The sequence below is a fragment of the Diabrotica undecimpunctata genome, chromosome 9, assembly GCF_040954645.1.
Source record: "Diabrotica undecimpunctata isolate CICGRU chromosome 9, icDiaUnde3, whole genome shotgun sequence".
In the NCBI taxonomy this organism is placed as follows: Eukaryota; Metazoa; Arthropoda; class Insecta; order Coleoptera; family Chrysomelidae; genus Diabrotica; species Diabrotica undecimpunctata.
In genome coordinates, this window is record NC_092811.1 from 35385834 (window position 1) to 35411872 (window position 26039).

General features: G+C 32.6%; 2 protein-coding genes across 3 annotated transcripts in view; one reads left to right on the top strand and one right to left on the bottom strand.

Moving 5' to 3' along the window:
• The window catches only part of LOC140449818 (dynein axonemal heavy chain 1-like), a 1063244-nt gene that overhangs the window by 1003415 nt on the left and 33790 nt on the right, over window positions 1–26039 (top strand). The gene's annotated exons all lie outside the window — the stretch shown is intronic.
• Window positions 163–25903, bottom strand: LOC140449822 (uncharacterized). Its single transcript, XM_072543179.1, has 6 exons — window positions 25754–25903; window positions 12462–12596; window positions 10128–10163; window positions 9012–9126; window positions 822–889; window positions 163–264 (listed from the first exon to the last, which is right to left on the bottom strand). Exons 1-6 carry the CDS (start codon window positions 25823–25825, stop codon window positions 247–249), a joined length of 444 nt encoding a protein of 147 aa, XP_072399280.1. The 5' UTR covers window positions 25826–25903; the 3' UTR covers window positions 163–246.

Consider the following 26039-nt stretch of genomic DNA (forward strand, 5'->3'; position numbering starts at 1 on the left):
ATATATATATATATATATAAATATATATATATATATATATATATATATATATATATATATATATACCAGCAAAATTTTTACGTCTCGACCACTTTTGTAGGGGGCCTCTTGTAGGTAGAAATAATAATATAATATATAAGGTAAAAATAAAACAAATGAAAAAATGTTTTAACGTATAATTAAAAAATATTATTTGATTTTTAATGATTGGAAACACACGACGTAACATTTTTCTTATTTGTGGTCTTACAAGAAGATAAAATCCTGAAATAAAAAAAAAACACTGTTATTATACGAAATAAAAAATATATATCCTAGGTACAAATAAAAGATGTATCATTACTAAAAACATTAACATATCATTAACTTCACGAGCATGAATAGCACGGATCACTTAATGATATTGATCATTTCTTGGTGAGAATACAGTTTGTAGTAGAATGAAAAAAATATAAACGAGCTAAACAAATTATAAATTACATTTTATATTGTAGTTTGTAATTAGCCATTGTGTAACTACTTTATGATTTAAGAAGTTACAAAAACAGACAGTTTAAAAATATTTTTCATACTTTTGAACTGTAAAGCATGGGAAAAATAGATTAAAAGCTGTAACAGATAAATCCAGCATCTGTAATATATACACTATTATATGAAGAAGACGAAGAATAAGTAACATTATAGATAATACATTTGACAAAATCGGGTTTTAATATGTTGTATATTAATTTCTTTCTTTACTGAATAAGCTTAAAGAACAAAATTGGAAACCTTGTTCATTTGTTACTACTTTATTTATAAAAATGGCATTGAAAACTTACGTCAGGATTTCTCTTGTAATTGCATTCGAGCATTCCAAATATCTTATCAGCAAAGGACATCTTGTCTTCTAAAAATAATAATTATAGTTAGTAAAAGTTGTTAATTCATAGCCGTGTGATAAAGAGTTTTTGTTTTTAAAAAAATTATTTCATAATGTGTGCCTATGCCCCACATGTAAGGTGTGAAGAACAAGAAATAGAAGAATGTTCGAGTGCTCATGCTCGAGATTCCTGTAAACTAAAATTGTTTTATTGGGGTGATTTTGGACGTGTATGAACTCATCACTATATAGCCCCACATAAAATTATTAGACCCTCGGAGATATAGTAAACTGATCACCGGCATCCTTTGGAGATTGGTAAACTCATCACCGCAGATAGGTAAACTCATCACCGGGATTTTTGCCTGGTTTCTAATGCGAAAGATTGCCTCTTACCTGTTATACTTCTCGTTTATGTGATAATTTAATAAATTCAGAAATAAATTATTTTAAGCAAGTTGCTTTAAAATTTAACTGAGATATTAATATATCTCACGGTGTGGCCTATTAGACGTATCTGCCAATCTAAATGGTTTTGAGATCTAAAAATTTAGTTACATAGGATTTGGATAGTGAACTTTAAAATGAAAATATTTGTCAACATGTGCTATTTTTGTTTATATCGGAAGTAGTCCCAACTTCGTTATTTGATTTTCATTGCATTTTTATATTTCTCATTGAATTCTCGAGATAATTTGTTAAGCATACATTCGGTCTAAGTCTTACTGTTTTGGCGTTATTTGACTATCTTGAAAATAATGGACGATTTTGGACAGGAAGTAAATATAAAATGTCTAAAAAATAGGAAAAGCTAAAAACTTGAGTGTGCTATTGCGTTGAAGTCGAAGGAAACTTAATTGTTTACACGTGCAAAGCTTTACATTTTATGGCATCATTGGCGGAAATTTTTAAATTTAAAGTAATCAGCAATGCATTTATTGTGACAGAATGCATCAAAATGCTTAAGTACAGTTTCCTGTACTTTATCTTTCAATGACTTGTACAAAGATTCCACAATTAGAGTGCTTTTAAAAGCAATTTTTTTTACATTTTTTGGTTAGTTTTCGCCATTATTTGTAGAACTCAGATGAGTTGTTCATTTCATTTTATACACATCATGACAACTAACCTCAATTAGTGTAAGATCCAAAATAATTTTTATTCTGTAATTTGTACTAATTTTCTTTATTGTAGCACCCTGATGATGCAAATAAAGATTTGCGAAAGCTTGGTAGACTAAAAAGAGTACTTCTTTATCCTATCTTCAGCTGCACACCCAAATAGTTGTGTTTTCTAGTCTAGCTGATCAGCGTTGACTACAAGCGTTTATCGCTTTTTCAGTATATGTACACAATGTGACTTTAACAATTTAATTTAAATCTCAAAATGTAATATCAAAAAAGGTAATCTACAGCAACAAAGTAATATTATGCCTTGCCTACAAGAAACATCTTATACAGTTAACTTAAAGAACTTAATTACGCTGTTTTTTTCCTTTTTGATCAGGATGATTCGCGAAAACCAGTGCAAAACAACTAAACAAAAACGGTATAAAATTTCTACTCACCAGTTGTATGACATTTAGTCATACAACTGGTGCGACACCCTTTCGTTGCACAAGTCCACAAAAGGCAATTCGATTTTTTTAGAGTCTTTCGCAATTGAATTTTGAAATTATTGATAACCATTATTTTTTGTCCGCGTTGGCTCAGGACGTAATCAATTAGCAGTTCACTATCCATGTTGAAGAAACAAGGGCAAATGAAGAGAAATTTTTCTTTTCGCATGATTTTAGATACCTATCAATAGAATTTTGTGGAATTCCCAAATAAAAACAAATAAATTGCAGTTGCATTTAAGACATCTGGATTTGGATTATTCTGTGAATTTACCAAAAACTAGCCGTTTGCTGGGATTTTATGGTCTATACCTGATCCGGGGTGCAGGTAGGCCAGTGATCAGATTACCAATCTCTTAGGGTCTATTTTGAAAACCCTACTTTTATGGGGGTGATGAGTTTGTACTATGTACGAGGGTATTTATGGTAATTGGTGATGAGTTTACGTGTACCCTGATTTTAATGGTTAGATTGGTAAAAAAAGGAGCGGAAATAGAAAGAGTTCATGGAGATTTGGGGACAAGTATAAGAAATCGTGAAGGGAATAGTGTGATTAAATCCTTGATTGATAGAATAATCCTTTACAACTTCAAATTTCAATATGGTTTGAAAAAAAAACAAAAAAAAGTATACCACAAATTAAAAAAAAACAAAAGAGTTAAGAAAATAGAAATAGAAAAAAAAAACAAAAAAATAAATCCAAAAAAAGAACAAAAAAAAGCAAAAAACCAAAAAAAAAACAAAAAAGCACCAAAACCAAAAAAACAAAAAAAAAAGAAAACAGAAAAAAACAAGAAAATAATAAAAGAATAAAAAAACAAAATAAAAATATATCCATAAAAATATTAGGTATATAGTAGTAGTAAGTAGTAACATTGATAACTGATATCAAGAAAATTTTGACTATGAATCTACAATCAATAATATAATAATTAAAATTCAGTCGATTTTAACAATAAACACAAACAAGTCTGGCTAATTGGCTCTGCCAAAGCCATTTTTCAGGAAAAAAAAAACTTCAAATTTTTACTATAGCTCCTTCATCTTGGAGCCAATTAACATTTTTTAAGTAGTTTAATAACAAGATATTTAGCTTAAAAAAACTTAACTTAATTAACGAAGTGTTGGGATAAAGTAATGGGAAAAGAGGGAAACATTTACCACAAAAAACTTCTTGTTAAGTTATACAATTTTATAAAAATGTAATTTGTCAAGTGATGTCATTAATGAAAGATGTTGTTTCGGTAAAAAGGTTTAAGAGAAGAAAAAAGTAAACGTGTATTATTATTAAGTTTGATGGAACTATACTCCTTATTTTAAGAGATATTTATCCAAATGTTATTTCTTTTAGTCATTTAGAAGTTTTAAAACCTAAATAGAGAGATAAAGATAGAGAACTACTAAAGACTGTTAAACATCGAAAAATATCTTAAATGTAAGGGGAAGTCGATATAAAATATTACAACTGATCCTCAAATGCAAAATAGAGGGCCGTAGAGGTGTAGGAAGGAAACGGGTTTCTTGGTTGAGGAACATTCGTGAATGGACTCGAATATCAAAGGCGGGACAATCATTTCATATTACAGAAGATCTAAAGCCTTCGCAATGGTGTTTGCCAAAGTCGGATAATTCTGATATAGAATGCAAAGAAGAAGAAGAAAACCTAAGTACTTGATCCTGCCTGAAACATCTTGCAAAATGTGTAACTTATATTAGGTTCTATTAATATTATATCTTCTTCTTCCTATGCCGTCCCCATTAACGGAGGTTGGCGACCACATTTTTAAAAGTTTCTCTGTCTTTTGCAACGTGGAATAATTCGTCTACAGTCATGTTTGTCCAGTCTCGAATATTTCGCAGCCATGACTTCCTCTTTCTACCTATTCCTTTTTTGCCATCCACTCTACCCTGCATGATGACCTGCAGAAGACTATATTTATTATTTCTCAGTATGTGTCCAACGTATGCAGTCTTGCGTACTTTTATTGTTTTCAACAATTTTTTGTCTCGGCCCATCCTTCTCAGCACTTCCTCATTGGTGACCCTGGCAGTCCATGGAATTCTCAAGATTCTCCGGTATATCCAAAGTTCAAAGGCTTCAATCTTCTTAACTATTTGCGCTTTTAGTGTCCATGTTTCTAACCCGTAAAATAGTTGCGACCAGACGTAACATTCAACAAACCTCAGTCTCAGCGCAGTATTCAGATTTTTGTCCCAGAACAATTGCTTGAATTTTAAGAACGCTGCCCTTGCCATTTCTATTCGTACCCGGATCACTTGGTCTGGATCTAATTCTGTGTTGATGTAAGCTCCCAGATATTTATATTTTGTCACTCTCTCTATTTGCTGTCCACCAAGAGTTAGTTGTTCATTAATTATTGGACTTCTTGATACTATCATAAATTTGGTCTTATCTGTGTTGATGTCAAGTCCCATTTGAATGCATTCACTATTTATTGCATCTAGTAAAGTTTGTAGTTCTTCTATACTCTCAGCCATAATTACCCTGGCATCTGCAAATCTCATGGTGTTTATCATTTCTCCACCAATTCTTATTCCCTCTTTTCTTTCCCATAAGGCTTTTCTGAATATGACCTGTGAGTACACGTTGAAAAGCGTCGGAGACAAGACGCATCCTTGCCTAACTCCTCTCGCAATCGGTATATTATTTGCTTCTATATCGTTCACCTTTCCTACTGCTTTCTGGTTCCAGTATATAGCCTTAATAAACTCAATGTCTTTTTTGTCTAAATTGATGTTTTTTAATTAATCTAATAACTTCATATGCTGCACTCGGTCAAAGGTCTTCCTAAAGTCTATGAACCATACGTATGCACTCTTGGTATATTCCCGACATTGCAAGAGTACCGTCAACGCAAATAATGCCTCTCTTGTACCCATGCCTCCTCTGAAGCCAAACTGAGTTTCATCTATCTGCTCCTCACATTTCTTATAAATTCGGTTTTGAACAATTTTCAAGAGAATCTTTAAATGGTGGCACATTAGGCTTATCAATCTATATTATCTATATCATTACATGATTTGGGATTGTTGTTTTTTGGTAGAGGTATAAATATCGATTTAAGCCATTCTTCCGGGATGTTGCCCTCTACATATATGTGGTTGAGAATTTGGGTGAATCTCTTTATATTACCGTCATATAAGGCTTTTAACAATTGAACTGTAATTTGATCAGGACCCGGTGCTTTTCCTTGTTTTGCATTCTGTATGGCATTCTTTACTTCTGAGGGTAAAATTTGTAGGTATTGTTCTTCTTCACCTATATCTTGTTAATTTTCTCTCTCGTCATATTATATAGTGGACTAAAAATAGCGTCATAAATTAAACTAATAAACACTTTCATGTTTAGTGATGAGAAAATGGTTTGTCAATAACTAAGTCCTAAGTGTTATGTTGGCAACTGCTGGACTATGTTGGAACTGAAGAAATCATACCACAGCTATGTTAAGAGTTACGCGATTTTTGCATTACTCCTGTTCATTTTACACTGGTACAAATAAAGCAACACTAGTTAAATAGACTTCTCCTTTTGCTTCTTCTTCTTTTTCCTTAGATTTTCCCTTTCCATTGGTCGCAGTTTCCCACTCGTCTTTTTCATTTGTTTTTGTCCATTTCCTTCTCGCCGTATTTCTTTATCAACTGTGTTAAAGCAAATAAGACATTCATAATCCTTTTTCCTGGCATAAACCTAAACTGTTCTTCTCCTATCGAAGTCTCTTTCCTTAACCTTCGCTCTACAGTTCTCTTTCAAATTTTTATTATGTGCGACATTAACTTTATGCCTAGTTCTTACGGTTACGAATGCCACCTTTATCTTTATATTGTGGTACAATCACGTTCTCTGTCCCTCTATTTCTCTCTGTCTTTCGATAAATCAGACATCCATTCTTCCTCGAATAACCTACTCATATTTTGCCACAAAACATCAACCACTTCCTCCCAGAGTCTGGTAAACCTCCATGTATATTTCATCGGATCCTACTGCCTTACCATTATTTATCCTATTTAACACACCATTAAAGACATCACGGTTCTAAACAGATTTGTTACCAGTAGCGATTATAGAATAATACGAGGTAAACCAGAAATAGCTTAAAGAAAAAGAGGTATAAGATGATTAAAAAGAAGAACAAATCAACACCAAGGATGAAACCATAAGATGTAGATAGTTTTCAGCAACGTATTTCCGACATACTTAGTAGTCCTGAAATAAAAAATAATAAACGACTTAAATAATAAATTAACAAATGCTTTACTGAAAAGTCAAAACAAAATCTGTCATAGAACTCAAAAAGAAGATAAGATTAGCCAGGCAACTAATGCAAAAAAGAATAGAAATGAGAAGCAAGACGAAAACTAAAGTCGAAGAACTACAAAAATTAAATAAAGAAATATCCAAAGCTGTTACAAGACACTCGAAAATACAACCAAGAACAAATCGAACTGCCATTAAAAACAATAGAAGTATGAAAGTATTGAGAAAAATTCTAAGAACGGGGATAGGACAGATAATATAGATTGAAGATAGAAATGGTCATCTTATAACCAATAGAGAGGAAACCTTTAAAATAGTTGAAGACTTCTACAAATTACTGTGGACAAGCTAACACAAAGCAAATACCTGAGAAGATCAAGTACCAAACATATTAACAAGGAAAAAGAGCATTGACAACCAAGGATCAGAACGGGAATATTAACGGGAATCACAATAGATGAAATAAATATAGCCCTAAGAAAAGCTAAGAATACCAAATCTCCAGGGGAAGATTGTATAAATACTGATGCAATCAAAATCGGAGGTACTTGCTTACTTAAAAAAATAAAATAACCTTTTTAACATGTGCCTTTTGGACAGTAATATAACTGACAAATGGCAAAACGCTGAAGTAAGTCTTCTTAGTCATCTATATAAACTCCTTACAAGAATAGTAACGAATCGTCTTGAGAAAACACTTGATTTCTACCAGCCAATAGAGCAAGCGGGATTTCGTATCGGATTTGTAACAAATGATCACCTACAGAGCATTAAAACGGTAATAAAGAAGACTATCGAGAATACAATCGACCACCCGTTCTGGCTTTTGTAGATTTCCATAAAGCCTTTGACACGGTAAAATTTGACAAAATCCTGGAAGCACTACAAGCATGCCGCATTGACTACCGATATACAAGGTTAATTTACAATACATACAAAAACGCAACTATATCGGTGAAAGTACATAAAAATACGGATCATATTCCAATCGGCAGAGGAATCCGACAGGGTGATACCTTATAGCCTAAACTGTCTATCGCAGTACAAGGATATGCTTGTAAAAAACTTAACTAAGAAGAGAAAGACATAAACATTGACGGTAGAAAATTAACAAAATTGAAATTCGCAGACGAAATAGTTTTGTTCTCGGACAACCTCAAGGAAATATGTACAATGCTACTGAATATTTCAGCTAGTGTGTGCCAGTGTGGGTCTTAAAATAAACATCTCCAAAACAAAATTCATGACAAACCTAGTACCTAGCGGAAATATCAATATTGGAGACAACGAAGTAGAACTGGTGAAAAAATTCATATACCTTGGAAACGAAATACCAGTATAAATTCATGATGATCTGAATATCCTTCTCATCCAATCCTACTATTTGTAGGCCGGCGACCATCTTCTGGTGCTTACAACGGTCAAATGCCTTGGCGTAGTCAATAAAACAAATATAGACATCACAACTAACATCACGGCATCTCTGAAATGGGACTTGTAAAGTGAAAAGTACTTCGCTTCAAACTACCTCATGAAATTGCGGAATCCAAATTGCATTTCACCGACATTTTCTTCTTATTTCTTGTAAATTCTGGCATGTATGATGTTAAGAAAAATCTTAAATTCATAACTCTTAAGGCTGATAATTCGGAAATCTTCGCACGTTTTCGCAGATCGTTTTGTTTGTAGTCTTACAAATGTTGACAATAGCCATTCCTCTGGGATATTACCTGAATCGTGTATGGCGTTAAACAGTTCAGTTAACTCCTTTGTGCTCACTTCACATCACCTTAAAAAGTTCAACGGGTATTTCGTCCGGACCTGTGGCCTTACCGTTCTTAGACTGTTTTAAAGCTGCTTTCACCTTCGCATAGCGTCAATGCTTTTTTTTTAATCGTGGTATTATAATAAAAATATTATTACAGTTCTGATAAAAGAACTCCAATGACAAAAAATTCTCAAAATGTATAAAAACTGACACAAAGCACTTTATTTCTCGTCACACTCTCAACAAAATAAAAAAAAGATTATAGACAGAAGATTTTAAACAACAAATATACATGAACTACAGACAGAAACAGACAAGCACATCCATACATTGGTATTGATATTAACGGGCTCGTTCCAGATTTACTAGTCAAACTTCAAGCGCCTGCCTAAGTAGTAATTAGGGAAACGCCCCAAAAAATTAGGTACCAAATTATTAAACCCTTGGGCATTTTTATTAAAGTTTCCTATTATATATCTATACTTACTGTAGTCTCTAAATTTTTTAGCACACAGCAAATAACCGATATATTCGTCTTCCTCAATTTTCTTTGGTAGATAGAGATCCAATATTGCCTTGTTCATAATCATATCAGTGTTAATCTAAAAAAAATAACAATACTCAACATATTTATTAAAACAAGAAACGTTGGACTAAACTAACTACAAAAGAATATAGTGGACTTTGTTAAAGTCGAATTCCCTTGAGATCAGTTTAACTATAAAAACCCTATTGTGCTACGTTTGAATAAACTAAATCCAAGGAAAACACTTTAAATATAGTTAAATTAATTTTAAATTACATCTTTAATGATAAAAAACTGGGAGGTTTAAGTTAAAAACAGAATTAACTTCATGGTAACGTAGGATTCCAGTGAGATTGCGTGTCCTTAGAGGAAGTGTCTATGAGGACTTGTTGATAGCAACTCCGGTTGCCTCCAGGCAAAAATGTTTTTTGTCTATAAAACGTTTCTTGTTCATTTTAGAGAAAAATGGTTTAAATAAAAGTTGTAGATCATAAAAAGTTCTTTATTTTGAAGGTATCTAAATTAAAATACATAAACGAGTGACCAAGATAATTGCAAAAAAACCCTTATTTTATAACTTTGTTTTTTTGCATAATGATATATAACTACTTAACATTGTGGCAGTAATAAATTATAAGGTTAAATTTCAAATAAATCAACCAAATAATTTATAAGCTACTCAAATTGTTTATACCGGAAAGCGATTATTTAAACAACTGTACTTACCCAAACAGTCAGTCTGAAGGTTTTTTGTAAACTTCAATTGATTCTCTGAGGCTTAATTTTTAACGTGTATTAAAAAAAAGCTCAAGATGTTAATAAATTTGTTATTAAAATACAGTTTGAAAAACAGCTGACTTATAAACATTTATAATAAGTTTGTCATTTTTTATGTCACACGCTAAAAATCTAGTAAAAAAATGCACTTTTCAAAAACAAACAGAACTTTCTATGGTCAATTGAAAACCAGATAGAATTTTTTTCTTAAAACCATTTTTCTCTAAAAACTCTAGGGACCTGCGTTATGCCATAATTGACTGTTATGTATGAAAAATAAAGAAATTTTTTTTTACGTACACCTTTAGATTCCAACCAGACACAAGCAGCGTAGTTCTGAAACAAAAATATATAAAAAATTTAGAATAGATTGTTAAAATATAATTGACTTAAAATTTATAGTTTTAATTTTACACAAGTTTGCGAGTTTGCTTAATTTATAAATTAGATAAACCTTTTAAGATGACTTGTAGGGAGTTTTCCAGTGAGTACTCACGTTTCAAAATGCAAAAATATAATTTGTATTTAAGAAACAAATTATTTTATTTCTATAAAACAAAAGTAATCAGAAAATGTCACGTGATGCCAAATTGGCTTCACAATATGAAAGCCAGCAACTTTCGAGCTCCACATGCCACGTATTTTTAAATACCATTCTTATAAAGAAAACTAAATTTATGGTGATCAGTAAAAAGAACATTCAACATGTCGATCTGAATATTGAAGCCGAACGTATTGAAAGAGTACACCGATTTAAATATCTGGGATATACAGTAAATGATAGGTGGGACCCAGACGTAGAGATTAGGATCCGAATTAAATAGTAAGATCCAAATTCATCAAAATGAGAAAGCTCTTAAGTAACCGCCACCTAAGCTTTAACCTCCGATGGCGCGCCACGATATGCTACGTACTCTCTACGCTACTTTACGGAGTTGAAGGGTGAACGTTAACAGCAGCAACTATAAAGAAGTTAGCGGCTCTAGAAATGTGGCTGTATCAACACATACTGAAAATACGTTGGACAGACAGAGTGACCAACACAGAGGTATTAAGACGAATGGGTAAAGAGGTGGAATTGTTAACAACTGTTAAAAGGAGGAAAGCGTCATACCCGGCCATGTGTTTCATAATGATAAGTACAGTCTGCTACAGCTTATCGTGGAAAGCAAGATTGAAGGTAGAAGAAGTTTGGGCAGAAAGAAGAAATCCTGGCTGAGAAACTTGAGAGAATGGTTTCAAATACTAGAAGCTGCGAACATAATACATGCGGCACAAAACAGAGAAAGCTATCGTTTGATGGTCGCCAACCTTCGGTAGAAGATGGCACATAAAGAAGATACGTATAAAGAGAATTTTAGAAGCCAACGAAGCACCACGCGAAAAAATTGGAGACTGTTTGCAGTGAAACCAGGGTGGATTCATATTTAAGGGACCCTTAAAAATGACATAGGGGGTTAAGGCAGGGAGATGCGCTGGCATGTCAGCTTTTTAATGTCGCCTTAGAAAAAGTTGTACGAGACGCTAATTTAGATAGCAGGGGAACAATATTTAATAGATCAGTCCAAATTCTAGCATATGCAGACGACGTGGACATTATAACAAGAACTAGGGCGAGAACTGCGGAAATCCTAACCGAGCTAGTAGCAGCAGCAGAACGAATGGGGTTACAGATAAATCAAAATAAAACCAAATTGATGGCGACTAACACAAACACAAGAGCTGGAAATGTTGACACAAATTTAATCATCAATGACCAAAACTTCGAAGCAGTCAAAGAGTTCATATATCTAGGGACATCGGTTAACCCCAATAATAACACATCTGAGGAAATAAAAAGGCGAATAATAATTGCAAACAGGTGTTATCATGGTCTATCAAAGTACTTAGCTAACAAACGTCTGTCTCAAAAAACTCGTATAAGGCTGTATAGAACACTGATAGTCCCCGTTCTCACATATGGATCAGAAGCATGGACGCTAACGAAAACAGATGAATCCGCTCTATCCATTTTTGAAAGAAAGGTGCTACGCAAGATATTCGGAGCGGTCTGTGAGAACAGAATATGGAGGCGTAGATATAACTTTGAACTGCAGAATATCTACAAGCATACGTTTGGTGGTAAAGATATTACCACTATAATTAAGCGAAACCGCCTGCAGTGGGCAGGACATGTAGCCCGGGCCTCTGAGTCAAACATGATAAAAAAGATTCTAACAGCGCAACCCGTGGGTATGAGAAGACGGGGTAGATCAAAGCTGAGGTGGATGGACGGGGTAACACAAGATGCCGAGAAGATCGGAGTCGGCAACTGGAAAATGCAAGCGAGGGACAGAATAGAATGGCGTAGAAAGCTTGAGGTCGAGGCCCTCTAAGGGCTGTAGCACCAAGATGATGATGATGATTAAAAATGACCATGTTGGTCTCATATAGCATTCAATGTGTTAAAATATATTACAAAATTGTTGTAATAGTATTGATAAACGATTTAAAATAATGAATTGTCGTTTTGAAACTAGGATACAGCACTTTGTAAATAATTTGCACAATTTTTGACAATATTTTATTTTTATTTTGGACATATGAAACTATTTAATAGTTCATAATCGTATGTCTAACAACTGGTTTACTTACCTTAATAGCTTGGTTATCTGTATCGAATATTCCTTGTCTTACTCTATTGATTTCTTCTTGGGTTACACCAGGAATGTAAAGTTCACAGTTGTCATGCCACATTTTAAAGTCAGTCTTCATTGGTTCACCGTAATCCTACAAATAAATGGTATCAGCTAACTGTGACAACGAAAAAGTGGTACAGTAGTAGGTAATGTAAAGTTTTTTGTGCATTTTTACAAAACTTAATAATTGTTTTTAAAAAATCGACTTTTTAAGCTATTTTTGCAATAAATAAGCAACGAATTAAGAAAAATAACAAAACAAATTCTCATTTAAGTAATTTTCTTTGTTTTTTCGATAAAATGATGTCACTTTTCCATATTATTTAACGGCCTTTATCCTTAGTATTTAAAATCAAATAGCGATCTTACATTATTTTTATATGTTTATAAGAAACAATGATGTTTAATCTTTTCCATATTTTGTTTATAACATATTGTTATCACCAAATTTATCAAAAGCAGTTAGATAAAAAATCATACTGAGGAATAAGGAAGAAATCCCGGAAGAGTGGTGTATTGGAATCGTTTGCCCGCTACACAAAAAGGCTAATCAGTTGGAATGTAGAAACTATAGGGTATAGTCGGTTCGCTATATTTACGCGGGTTTCGGATTAAAAATTTTATTGTAAGTACCCAGTTTTAATTACCTGCTCTTTGGGGAAATATCAACTGGTCAAATGAAATGAAAAATAATCCATAACTTTTTTTAATTAAATAATAATGGAAAATCTTTTATATAATTGACAGTATAATAAGGAAAATTACTTCATTAATGGAGTCTAATGTGGCTAATATAAACCTAATAATAATTTTATATTACACTTCACACAAAAAATATGGTCTATGTATATTTGTTCCATGGAGAGAATTTCTAATGAAAAATAAAAAAAATTTAACAAAAATGAAAATCAGTCATTATCATCAAAAATATCATAATCGTCATCATCATCACTGTCATCACCATTAATTGTTATTATGATTGGACTTATTTCATTTATTTTATTTTCACGAGTCCACCAATCTTCTATTAGTTTCTCGCACTTGAATATACAGTTGCACCACACTTCTGGAGTTACAATTGAAAGTGCCTTTCGCCAAGTTTCCCGAACTGCGTCGTCGCTATAACCGTTAGGCCCAATATGGTTGTCATAATATTGTTTTGCTATTCCCCATATATATTCGATGGGATTAAACTGGCAATGATACGGTGGCAGACGTAAAACTTGATTACCGTAACTTTCAATAATCTGATCCACAACAAAGGTTTTTGGTTTTGCGTGGATATTTGTCAAGCGTAATAATTCTGATATATATATATATATATATATATATATATATATATATATATATATATATATATATATATATATATATAAATAAAATATGTTGTGTAAATGGTATATGTTCCTTTGTCAACCATTCTTTAATTTTATTAACAGTCCAAGAATTCGTTGGACTTTTGTTTAATACTTCAGAATGGTAAGGTGCATTGTCTAAAATAATTACGCTGGGCTCACTTAAACCTGGGAGAAGTTTTTCATGTAACCATTTTACAAACATTTCTGTGTTCATATTATCGTGATAGTCACTTGATTTTGATTTAGATGAAAATATTAAATCAGCACCTTCTATAAAAGCCGATTTCCCTCCTGCATGTAAAATTATGTGTCACTTCCCTTCTCCATCAGTATGTTTGATAGACTTTACGTTATCATCTTGCCATATTCTCTTGGTTGCACCCCTAGAAAATATCCATGTTTCGTCTAAATATATAAAATTTGCCCTTTCTTCTTTTAATTTAGAATATTTTCTTAGAAAGTTAATTCTTTTATGCACAACAGAACTTCTTTCACAAAGGGCTTTTCTGTTATCCTCCTTTTAAAATTTGAAACCCAAATTATGTATCACTTGCCATAGACTTGTTCTGCCAATTTCGTCAAATTTTCTCTTTTAATTCCAAGAGAATTGTATTTAAGGTCACATGTTCCTTGTTGGCTCGCATTCGATAAATGGTATCACGAACTTCATATTTTTTTCCATCTGGAATATCTTTCGTTTTCAATGATAGGCGAGTTTTTCGGTGATCTTCTTTCGGCCGTTCATTATTGCGATTTTGTAATACTCCTCTTAGTTTGGTTTCACTAATTCCTAGAGCATCACATACGCGTTGTTGAACAGACATTACCGATTTTAAAGGACCGCCATTTTCTTTTTCATCCGTAAAATACTTATGTACACTACAAATTAGACTATCTACATCTAACACACGTCTAGGCATTTTTAAATATTTCCACCAAACATACAATGTCGACACTGGCAAAGAATCAATTCAACTGGTAACAAATTTATACCTACCCTAATTTTATTATAATGTATTTTAAAATATGACCATTAATGCAGTTTTTACCTAATTTTCTGGGAAGTCGTTTACTGCAACTGGTTATCAATGAGTCATTAGCATAATTTTGTTAATCTGAAACCCGCGTAAATATAGCGAACCGACTATAATAACCCTCCTTAATATTTTCGAGTATTTTATATGGTCGCCTGAGTGCATATTCAAAGGAGCTTCTTGGCGAATATCAAAGTGGTTTTAGGCCTGCTCCATCAACAACAGACCAGATCTTTGTGCTAAGGCAAATACTGGAAAAAACCAATAAATTCAATATCGACACATATCATTTTTTCGTAGATTTTAAATCGACCTATGATAGTGTCCTAAGAAATAAATTGTATGAAGCCATGGATGAATTCCATATCATCGATAAACTGATAAGATTGGTTAAGACTACAATGCGTAAAGTTGTTTGCAAAGTCAAAATACAGGGCGAATAAAAACACACAAACACAGGCATTTGAAACGCATGTTAAGCTGCGAGAGGGAGATGGGCTAGCGTGTCTCCTTTTCAACATAGCTCAGGAAAAAGCGGTCAGGGAATAGACAACAGAGGAAACATGTTTAATAAATAATCCCAAATTTTGGCATATGCAGATGATGTTGACCTAGTTGCCGCAGAACACGGAAGCTAGAAGAAATGTATACCACCTTGTCAATTGCCTCAAAAAATATGGGACTGCAAGTAAATGAGGAGAAAAATAAGATAATGGTCATCAACACCCAACAATAGAGCCAGAAACATGTGCAACCAATTCACGGTTGATAACTCTACCTTTGAAGTGATGGACAAATTCACATACTTAGGCTCCCTGATCACCACGGAGAACGTCATACGGAAGAAATCAAGCGAAGCATAATCCTAGCAAACAAATACTATTTTGGACTGAGTAGACATATAAGAAGCAGAAACTTGAGCCAAAAAACAAAAATAATCATATACAAAACCGTTATACAACCAGTGTTGACATATGGGTCGGAGACATGGACCATTTCCAAGGCAGATGAAAACCTCCTGCTTATATTTGAACGAAGGATCCTGAGAAGAATATTCAGTGGCATCTGTGAAAATGGTGTTTGGAGGAGGTACAACTACGAGATATATCACAGATATAAACATATATTTGGTGGTAAAGACATAGTATCCCTTACAAATGTAGGAAGACTAAGAAGGGCAGCACATCTCGCAAGATCACAGCAGAACAACTCTCCTAGAAGAACCTTTATGTAACAACCTGTGGAAAGTAGGGGTAGGCCAAAACTCAGATAGAGGGATGGTGTAGACGAGGATGGTAGAAAAATAGGCGCAGCAAACTAGCAATAGTTGGCAATGGATAGAACTGACTGGCGTAATAGACTTGGGAAGGTCGACGCTCTTTTATAGGGCTGTAGCACCAATGATGATGATGATGATGAGTTGTTAGATAGCGGTATCAAAAAATGACGCGAACAAGCGTTTTTTTTTGCTAATTTCTGTTCTAATTAGTTTTTCGGTTGGGAAAAACTATCATTTTGGGAATATATCATTTTCGGCTCGTGCTGTAAGTGATCTTATATACACACCCTTAATATTGTTGTAAAAAATATTAAGTTAACTACATTCCGTGAAAATTAAAATATAGTATTATATTTTTTGTTCTATATTATATTGTTAGAACATGCAAGAAAAAAAAATTTGTATACGACTACTGTGTAAGAAAGTTTTAAAACGCAATAATTTTATGGCTTTAAAAAAATGTGATCCGTACCAATACAATTTATTAAGAAACTTCCCATAGAAGCAAAAGAGTTTCTAGTCCAAATTTTTAATATTATTTGGCCACAAAAATCATTTCCAAAAATCTGGAAAAATATCATTGGTATTCCTATTATTAAACCAAATAAAGATAAATTACAACCAGAATCATATCTGCCTATATCATTAACATGTTCTTCATGTAAACAGTCAAACAGAAAAAATAGTCAAAAAAAGATTAATGTGGAACCTTATAGAAAATAATGATCAACCTACCATCGAACAAGTTGGCTTTAGACCAGGCAGATCTACAAACGACAACACTATAGATCTAAAAAATGCTATTCACGAAGCTTTTAAATGTAATCAAAAATGTATGGCAGTTTACTTTGACATAACTAAAGCATTTGACACAGTACGGAAACACCGTATATTGAATAGTCTAAAAAAATCGGAAATCAAGGAAATATTTTGGCATTCATAAACAATGTTTTAACTCAAAGAACATTTTAAGTCCGAGCGAATGGTGCAATATCCTATCTTAGAGAACAACAAAACGGAATCTCTCAAGGATCGATTATCAGTCCTGCTTTATTTTTGTTAGCAATAAACAATATGATAAAAATCATTGAGAAATCTCTTCAGGCAAGACTATATGCTGATGATCTAACTATTTACATCATAGGCGAGAACGTTAATCGTATGGCGTCAATATTACAAGAAAACTTAAATAAACAAGTAAATTTGTCCCTAAGAGAATTGAATAGAAAAGAAAATTGTACATTTTTATGGACAAAGCTTATAAAAAGTCAAAAAAATTACAATAACAATTAAAATTTACTAAACTTACATAAATCGTCAATATCACAAAATAAAAAATAATAAAATATACAATCTATTGCAAAATTTCACTAAAATACTTTGTTGCTTTTACCTAAACGTACTGTAATTTCTTAGTTATTCGTTAAGAAACTTTTCCACTGAATAACATGGTCTTTTAGATAGATAGGCTTTTGTCAATTTGCGGAACTTAAGGAAAGAAGTTGTAGATTTAAGTTGCAAGAAAGATGGTTGTATAATTTTTTTTTATAACGGATTGATAACGGTTATCGCCGCTTCTCTGTCCCCAATTTTCATCTTTTTCTGTCATATGCAGTTGCCTCTTCTAAGTCTCTTGCCGCCATTGCTTCATCAATATCGTTGCGCCAACTTCTTCGTGGTCGTTCTCTCTTTCTTCTTTCAGGAGGGATCCATTCCAGTACTCTTCTTGGCCATCTGTACTCTGGCATTCTTTTAACATGTCCGAACCAGATTACTTTCGTAAAATTCAAGAAGGTACTGACTTGTTCAGAGTTCGATCTTCAACTGAGACTAAAGTTTACTAAGTGCTACGTGTGGTCAGTGCTGCTATATGGCGAAGAGGGCTGGACACTCAAAACGAGGGATATAAACAGATTAGAAGCTTTCGAGATGTGGCTCTGTCGCCGTGTCCTAAAAATACCATGGACAGCGAAAATCACAAATATAGATGTCCTTAAAAGAATAAACCAAGAACGCCAACTTTTCGAAACCTTCAAGAAAAGAAAAACGGCGTATCTAGGTCACATCATGCGAAATGAAAAATACGAGTTCCTCCAACTTATAATCGAGGGTAAAATTGAAGGCAAGAGAGGAATGGGACGCAAGAAAATGTCCTGGCTCCGAAACATAAGACAATGGACAGGGATTAACGACATACAATTTATTTTAAGTATATCAGAAGTTATGATTACATGAAGAGTTGCAATATTAGAGTTCCTCCAGGTAATACTGGTACCATCAGCAAAAAGAAAAAAAATTTCGATCAATTTTTAAGTTTGTGATGTCATTTATAAAGGTAAGGAAAAGTAGAGGACCCAGTACTGAACCTTGTGGTACTAAACATACAATTCTTTTGTAACTAGAGTCAGTATCATTTGCTCTAGTTGTTTCCTATTCTTCAAGTAAGATTGGGACCAATTTAAAGAAATACCTTGAATTCCGTAGAAATTTAGATTTTTTATCAAAATGTCGTGATTCAAGTAGTACAGAAAACATAGCATCGCTGGTACATTTATTAGATAAAAAGCCGAACTGGCGTTATGATAAAATGCTGTTGTCATCAAGAAAGGACATAATTAGGGCTTTTATAAAGCTCTTAATAATTTTGGATAGGACGGTAGTAAGGCAATAGGTCTATAGTTACAGACATTTGATTTTTCACCACCTTTATGAAGAGGAATAATAATGGCTGTCTTTAGGCACTCTGGAAATAAACCTTTTTCAAAGGAATCATTAATTAATAAGACCAAGACTTCCAACACATTAATTGGGAGATTTAAGAAAATGTTTATGGATAGTCCATCACTACTACAGAAAAATTTGCTTTTGATACTACTGATTGGATCAGTTAAGATTTATCAACTGGTCTTATAAAAACTCAATTTGAGACTTTTTTTGAATTGGGGAGATAGAAAATAGGATCTTGTGGCAAAATAGCTGATGTTATATTTTTACTTACATTAACGAAGTATTCATTTAGATTTTTAGGGCTTGGAAGAGAAAATATTTTAGATGTGTAGAGTAGAGTAGAGATAGAATAGATTTAACTACATAACATATACAAATATTGTTTGTAGCAAGTCAAAAAGAACATACATAGTTTAAAAAAAATGAATATAAAACGTAACTTAAATAATATATACAAACAAGAACACATATAATAAATAGAAAAAACATTTATGGCAAAGTTACGGTAAGCAGTTCAGTCGATGTTCTGCAATGAGTCATATATTCTTCCTAGCAGTAAAAGCAATGTTTCAGAAGAGATTTTTTATAACTTTATCGAAACTATTACAGCTTAGCTGTTTTATACTTTTTGGTAAAATATTGTAATAGTTATAATTAAGACTATTTTTTTCTGAAAGACTTAATCTACAGCGATTTGTTTGTAGGTAGTGACAGTTTCGCGTATTGTGAACATGGACATCAGACTGCTTTATTAAATGAGCACGTGTTCTGTGAATTCCAGTTAAAACTTGAAATATCAACAGACTAGGTAGCGGCATAATTTTGAATTTGATAAAGAAAGGTCGGCAGTGTTCTAGATAACTAACCCCTGCTAAAATCCTGACAGCTTTCTTTTGCATTCTAAAAATTTGAAGTGCATTTGTTGAATTGCCCCATATAATTACACCATAGTTTAGATGAGAGTGGAATAAGGAAAAATATGTCATTTTTAATGTTTCAAAGTTGACAACCCTTGCTAGTTGGCGAATAACAAATAATGAACTTGATAGTTTTTTCTTAAGTTGTGAAATATGAGCCGACCAGTTAAGTCGATTATCTATGGTTATTCCCAATAGTTTAACAGTCTCTTTGTTAACCAGATCATTGTGTAAATTACTTGCAGATATAACCAAATTTTGCGTTTTATCAGAGTTAAGTTTTAGTTTGTTTGCAGCAAACCATGAACTAGATTTTGTAGAAACTTCCTCATGAGACATTTTTAAATCATCATTATTTTTTCCTGATATAACGTATGTCGTATCATCTGCGAATTGTATGGTTTGGTACGGAGATATGAATTTAGGCAGATCGTTGACATAAATAATAAAAAAAGAGGTCCTAAGACCGAACCTTGTGGGACTCCATGTTTAACGGATAGAAAATCGGAGAGATGACCTTTAGACACTACTGCCTGGTGTCTGCCACACAGATAAGAAGTTATAAGCTTAAGAGGGATACCTCTGATTCCATAGTAATTTAGTTTGTGAAGCAAAATGTCGTGTGAAACGCAATCAAATGCCTTCGACAAGTCGCAAAGAGAAATTGCTATGCGATTGCCGCGTTCAAGCCCCTCAATCACCTCGATCACAACATTAAATACCGCGTTCATAGTAGAACGAGCACTTCTGAATCCATATTGTGAGTTGCTAAAGTAATTATTTGACTCAAAATAGGAATAGAATTGTTGTTTGATAACTTTTTCAATCACTTTCCCAAAAGTAGAAACAATGCTTATGGGTCTGTAAGTGTCAGTTTTTGAGGAATCACCTTTTTTGTAGATTGGTAGTACTTTTGAGTATTTTAGTATTTCTGGAAATACTCCAGTTGATAGAATTAAATTAATAAGATGAGTGAAAGGTGTTAAAACTATTTGGTAAGTTTCTTTTAAAATTTTGCTATTAATTTCGTGAACGTCCCTACAATTAGAATTACTAAGAGACTTTATTATTTGAGAGACCTATTCTTCCAGAACGGGACGAAAAAAAAGGACTTGCTCGGAGAAGGATAATTTCTATAATTGACGAGGACATCGACGTTAATATTGGGAATAGATGTAATTATATTCTCTGCAATTGTAGTAAAAAATTGATTCATTTCGTCTGGAGGTAGATCAGGTTGTACCGAACTGGATCTTGTGTAGTTTCTTTCGAAATTTACTATTTTCCAGCAGTCTCTAGGTTTATTATTGGAATTAGTAATAAAATTACAGTAAGCTGACTTTTTTGCAATTTTTAATTACCGATTATATTCAACTTTTTGTTGTTTATATACTTTGAATAAATCGGGATCCTTAGTGGCATCTGCAATGTGTTTAACAAGAGAAAGATTAGATCTGTAAGACCTTAATTCATTATTAAACCATTGCACAGGTGTTTTTTCAGCCATTTGTCGTACTTTTTTTAGTGGAAAATGCTTTAATATTAAATTGTTATACGTTTCGGTAAGAAAGACTGTTAAAAAATCAGGATCATTATTAATATCATAGAAAAAGTCCATATTTGTACTAGCTAGCGCACGTTTAAGCTTCTGTAAACCAGAAGAAGTAATAAACCGTTGAAATATTTGATAAGTGTCAACAACTTTATGCTCAGAGTCAATAAATAAAAACTGAGCTCGATGGTCAGAAAAACAAGGTTCAAATACGCCCACTCTGTAGATAGTTTCAGAAAAATTTGTCATAATGTTGTCGATGCAACTACTGGACTGGGATGTGATTCTAGTATAATCGTTTATAGTTGTTTTTAAACCAAAAGATGTTAATAGATTTTGAATATCAAAAAAAGGTTCAGATTCAAGTTTAAAATTTATATTAAAATCACCAAGTATGATAAGTTTATCTGCTTTATTAAGCAAGGATGTTATGACATTTTCAAAATTCACCAAAAATAAGTCAAAGTCACCCTTACCCGATCTGTATACAGTTAAAATATTGGTTTTTATTGAAGGTACATAAATTGCACAAAACTCAGAACTTTGCTCTACATTATATTCATTTAGATTAAGAGAAGAATACATAAGATTTTCTTTTATATAAATTGCAACTCCGCCTTGTTGTGTTAGTTATGTATGTGTTAGTTTTATTTCGAAGATCGTTTATTATGGACCAAGTTTCCCTTGCAACATTTTTATAGTACATTTTTTTAGCTGTTTTGATAAGTTTTAGATAGGTTTCTCTGTACTTCGAGATATATTTATGCCGTTATGATATCCAACCTCCGATAGGAGATGGAACTTTAAGAAGAAGAAGACATTGGTTAAATACAAAATACTACTCATATTGTACAGATTCCTAATTCATTCCAAAATTGATTGCGGGTGTGTTTCATATGCATCTGCCTGCACAACAACGTTAAAACCTTTGGATACGTTACATAACACGTCCCTAAGGATTATACTTGGAGCGTACAGAACAACACAGATAAATAGCATACACGCTGAAATAGGTCCGCTAGAGCTCCGTAGGCAGCTATTAACCCTTAATTACACTTCTAGCATAATTCCATATAAAATAATTCCATTACATAACATTTTAGACATATCCATGGCTAACGACTTTTTAAAATTCAATCTCTTATATATCCGCAGAATTTATCATGCAATAAAGCTACTTAACTGGAAGCAATTTCCACCTTTATATCAAAACAGAAACATATCTTTATTTTTACCTTGAATTATAAAAATTCCAACAGTCAATTGCAGTCTATTACAATTTCAAAAAAATAGCATTAACCCTAATCTTATCTAGTGTTGCCCAAAATCTGTCTTGGTCTTGCAGTCTTGGTCTTGTTCTTGCGTTTTTGCAAGACCAAGACCAAGACCGCTTAATTTTAGCAAGACCAAGACCAAGACTGACCGTGCAAGATTTAAGCAAGAACAAGACTAAGCCTGCGAGACTCTTGCGTCTTGCAGTTAGGACTGAATGTGGTTTTAGCAAGTATAGTAGTTCGGGTATAGGCTTAAAGACTCAATGAGACGCAAAAAAATGTAATAAAAATTTGAAAAACTGAACAAATGCGTATTACAAACAATACCACAAACATACATACTGATTCAAAATATTCATTAAAAAAACACATTTGACACGTGCTCAGAGGTCGAGATTACAAAATTAAATATTTTGTACAATCTTTTCCAGCACACGACTTCTTCGCTCTGAAATTAATTGTCCATATTTTGAGTATAGCCGCCCTCCAATCATAAAAATAATCTTCTTGCATTGCGACGCCGACGGTAATATCGTATCGATATTTTTTAAAATATGTCACCCTAGCTAATAAAAAATATAATTTTTACGGACACCCACTTAATAATTCAATTTTTTTCCCATTATAATTTAGTCAGGAGGAATCTAAATAAACAAATCTTATCGGCCTAAGACTATAAATTGTTTCTGCTGAGTGTGCGATGAGATCATTCGGTTAAACAAAATTTGCTGAAAGAGCGCGAAAGTAACGAGACAAATTAATAACAGATAATGCCGCCTACCGTAACAAAATACCGAAGTATTTAGAATAACGAAGTAACGATATATAATTCTCGGTTTGTTATTAGATACTTAAGGTATTGGATAGTAACGAACATAAAGTAACTAGTAGTATCGTAGTTACTTTTTTGACATTACTTAACTTCATTCCCAATTGAGCTTTCCTTTGAGTTTAATGTAATAATTATTTTTCATCTAATCCTTTTTGTTCCCAGAGTGACAAATCTACAATTTGACATGAGGGACAAAGATTCAAATAATTCTAGTCGGAATAGTGAGCGTTGGAGTTATAGATCTAAAAGACCTAAAAGCAAATTTGATGAGTTTTTCGAAATAATTCATGCATCGCTAATTGGTTTGTGTAAATTGTGCCTACATAGAAAGGTTAAAATGAAAATGAACAACAGAAACACGTCAGGTTTAAGGAAGCATCTAATATCTTTTCACAAAAAAGAATTACAAATATTTCTTCCTGAAAAACCAAAATTCGGTAGAGATATCACAAGCTTTTTAATAACCGCTGGTAAAAGTGGACATGTAAAAAAATATACTTATTACCTTATTACCAACTACATATCTCATATACCTACTACTTTATTTTGGTAAATTAATGTATTTATTAAGTAGGTATCTCCTTAATTTAAAATAACTTCTTTTGATTGTCAATGCTTTTTATATATTAATATTCTTTATTTTTTCAAGTTAATTTTTTATATAAAAGTAGAGATAAGATTTCTAAAAACATTTATTTTGCTTTAATAAGTGGATTATAGTTTGTTATCTTATCACCTAAAAAATCTGTGCCCTTGATACATATGTGTGGATTTTTTGCCCATCATGTCCATCAATCTCTTTCTAGGCAGATAATGTTCTTTAAAATACAGGCATGCTTATGTCATTAATTTGTTTTTTTTGTGTTTTAACCATGTTTTAGCACATGTAAGCTTAGTAAATGCAAACGTTTATTAAGAAACAGATTGACTTCTGTGGTGCATGGTAGATAGCTGAGTTAGTTAGAGCATAGGCACGGTACGCTTAGATCGTGGCTTCAAACCCCACCCGATGTCAGTTGTTTAGACATTTATTAATTTGGTTGGTCTTTATTATGGCTATGTTAATTCAAGCTTAAAATGTACTTACTCCGTTACGTTGTTCTAAGATCTAAAGTAACGTTTAATAAATAGCAATAGGCTAATGGGTAACTGCAAGACTTGCAAGACTCTTGCTGCAAGACCAAGACCAAGACCCGGAGTGCAATACCAAGACCAAGACCAAGACCAGGTGTATTGGTGCAAGACCAAGACCAAGACTGCCTAAGTCTCGTCTTGTTTTTGCATTTGGACAACACTAATCTTATCATACCTCTCTTCTTCATTCTAATTAACTCTTACACAGTATACTATACAGACGCATCTAAAACTGGAAATACAGTCGGAGTGGCAATAATTAACAGCACAGAGAATAATTAACAAGCATAAAATTCCAGATACGGTAACTATATTAACACGAAAACTCTATGAAATTTACCAAGCGATACTACACGCAAATGCAAATAAGATGAACAAAAGATTATTCGTGACAGATTCTATCTCATCACTACAAATAATCAGGAAAATATACACGCAGCATCCATTAACATTACTAATGTAGGGAGGACTAAATGAATTGCATACTAAAGATATAAGCATCAAGTTTCTCTGGGTTCCATCACATGTTGGAATAGCAGGTAACGAAGCAGCAAACAAAAATGCCAAAGAAGCTATAAATGACAACGGTATCCCCATATCACCCCAATCTGTACGTATGGTTTTAAAAAGCTATTTCATTAAGCACCTGTTCGAGAACTGGAACAATAAATGGAAATCCACACAATCAAAGCTTCAGGAGATAAAAAATAAGATTGGGGCATGGCAACCCGAGGTATCCAGACGAAAGCAAATAATTATTTCCCGTTTACGACTTTAACATACACAGTTTTCTCATGAACATTTGTTCAAAAAAGAAGAACGCCTAATTTGTGATGAGTGCGGTTCACGTGTGAAAAGTGCGAAAAGTTCAATCGTCACAGAATTAAATACCATTTATCAAATAATCTTTTAAATTTTAAATTTTATTATTATCATTTTAAATTCGGAAAACACTATAGAGTAGGTTACTTTTGATTTTAAAATACTTAGACTTAGACTATAAATAAAAAAAATCTGATCACCATCACTCAAAAATACCGTTAAAAAGAATATATATATATATATATATATATATATATATATATATATATATATATATATATATATAATACAATAAAAAAGATTAACTTTTACTACTTACTTTAATGGGATATGCCGCATAAGATAACTGTGCCAACCACAGTACAGCAAATGCAATCATTACCTTCTCCATCTTAATATTTTAATACTTTGAAAACTAACCTTACTGAATACTGGTTAATGTTAGACTGGATCGTAGAATTAGTTTAAATAATAGATTTTCTTATTAATTAAGATTAAAATCTTATCATAAAATTTGAATGCATTTCCTATTTCCTTAAAAAATTATAAAAGAAAATAGTAATGCCTTAATAGATTTCATCAAATTAAATAATAATTATGATAAG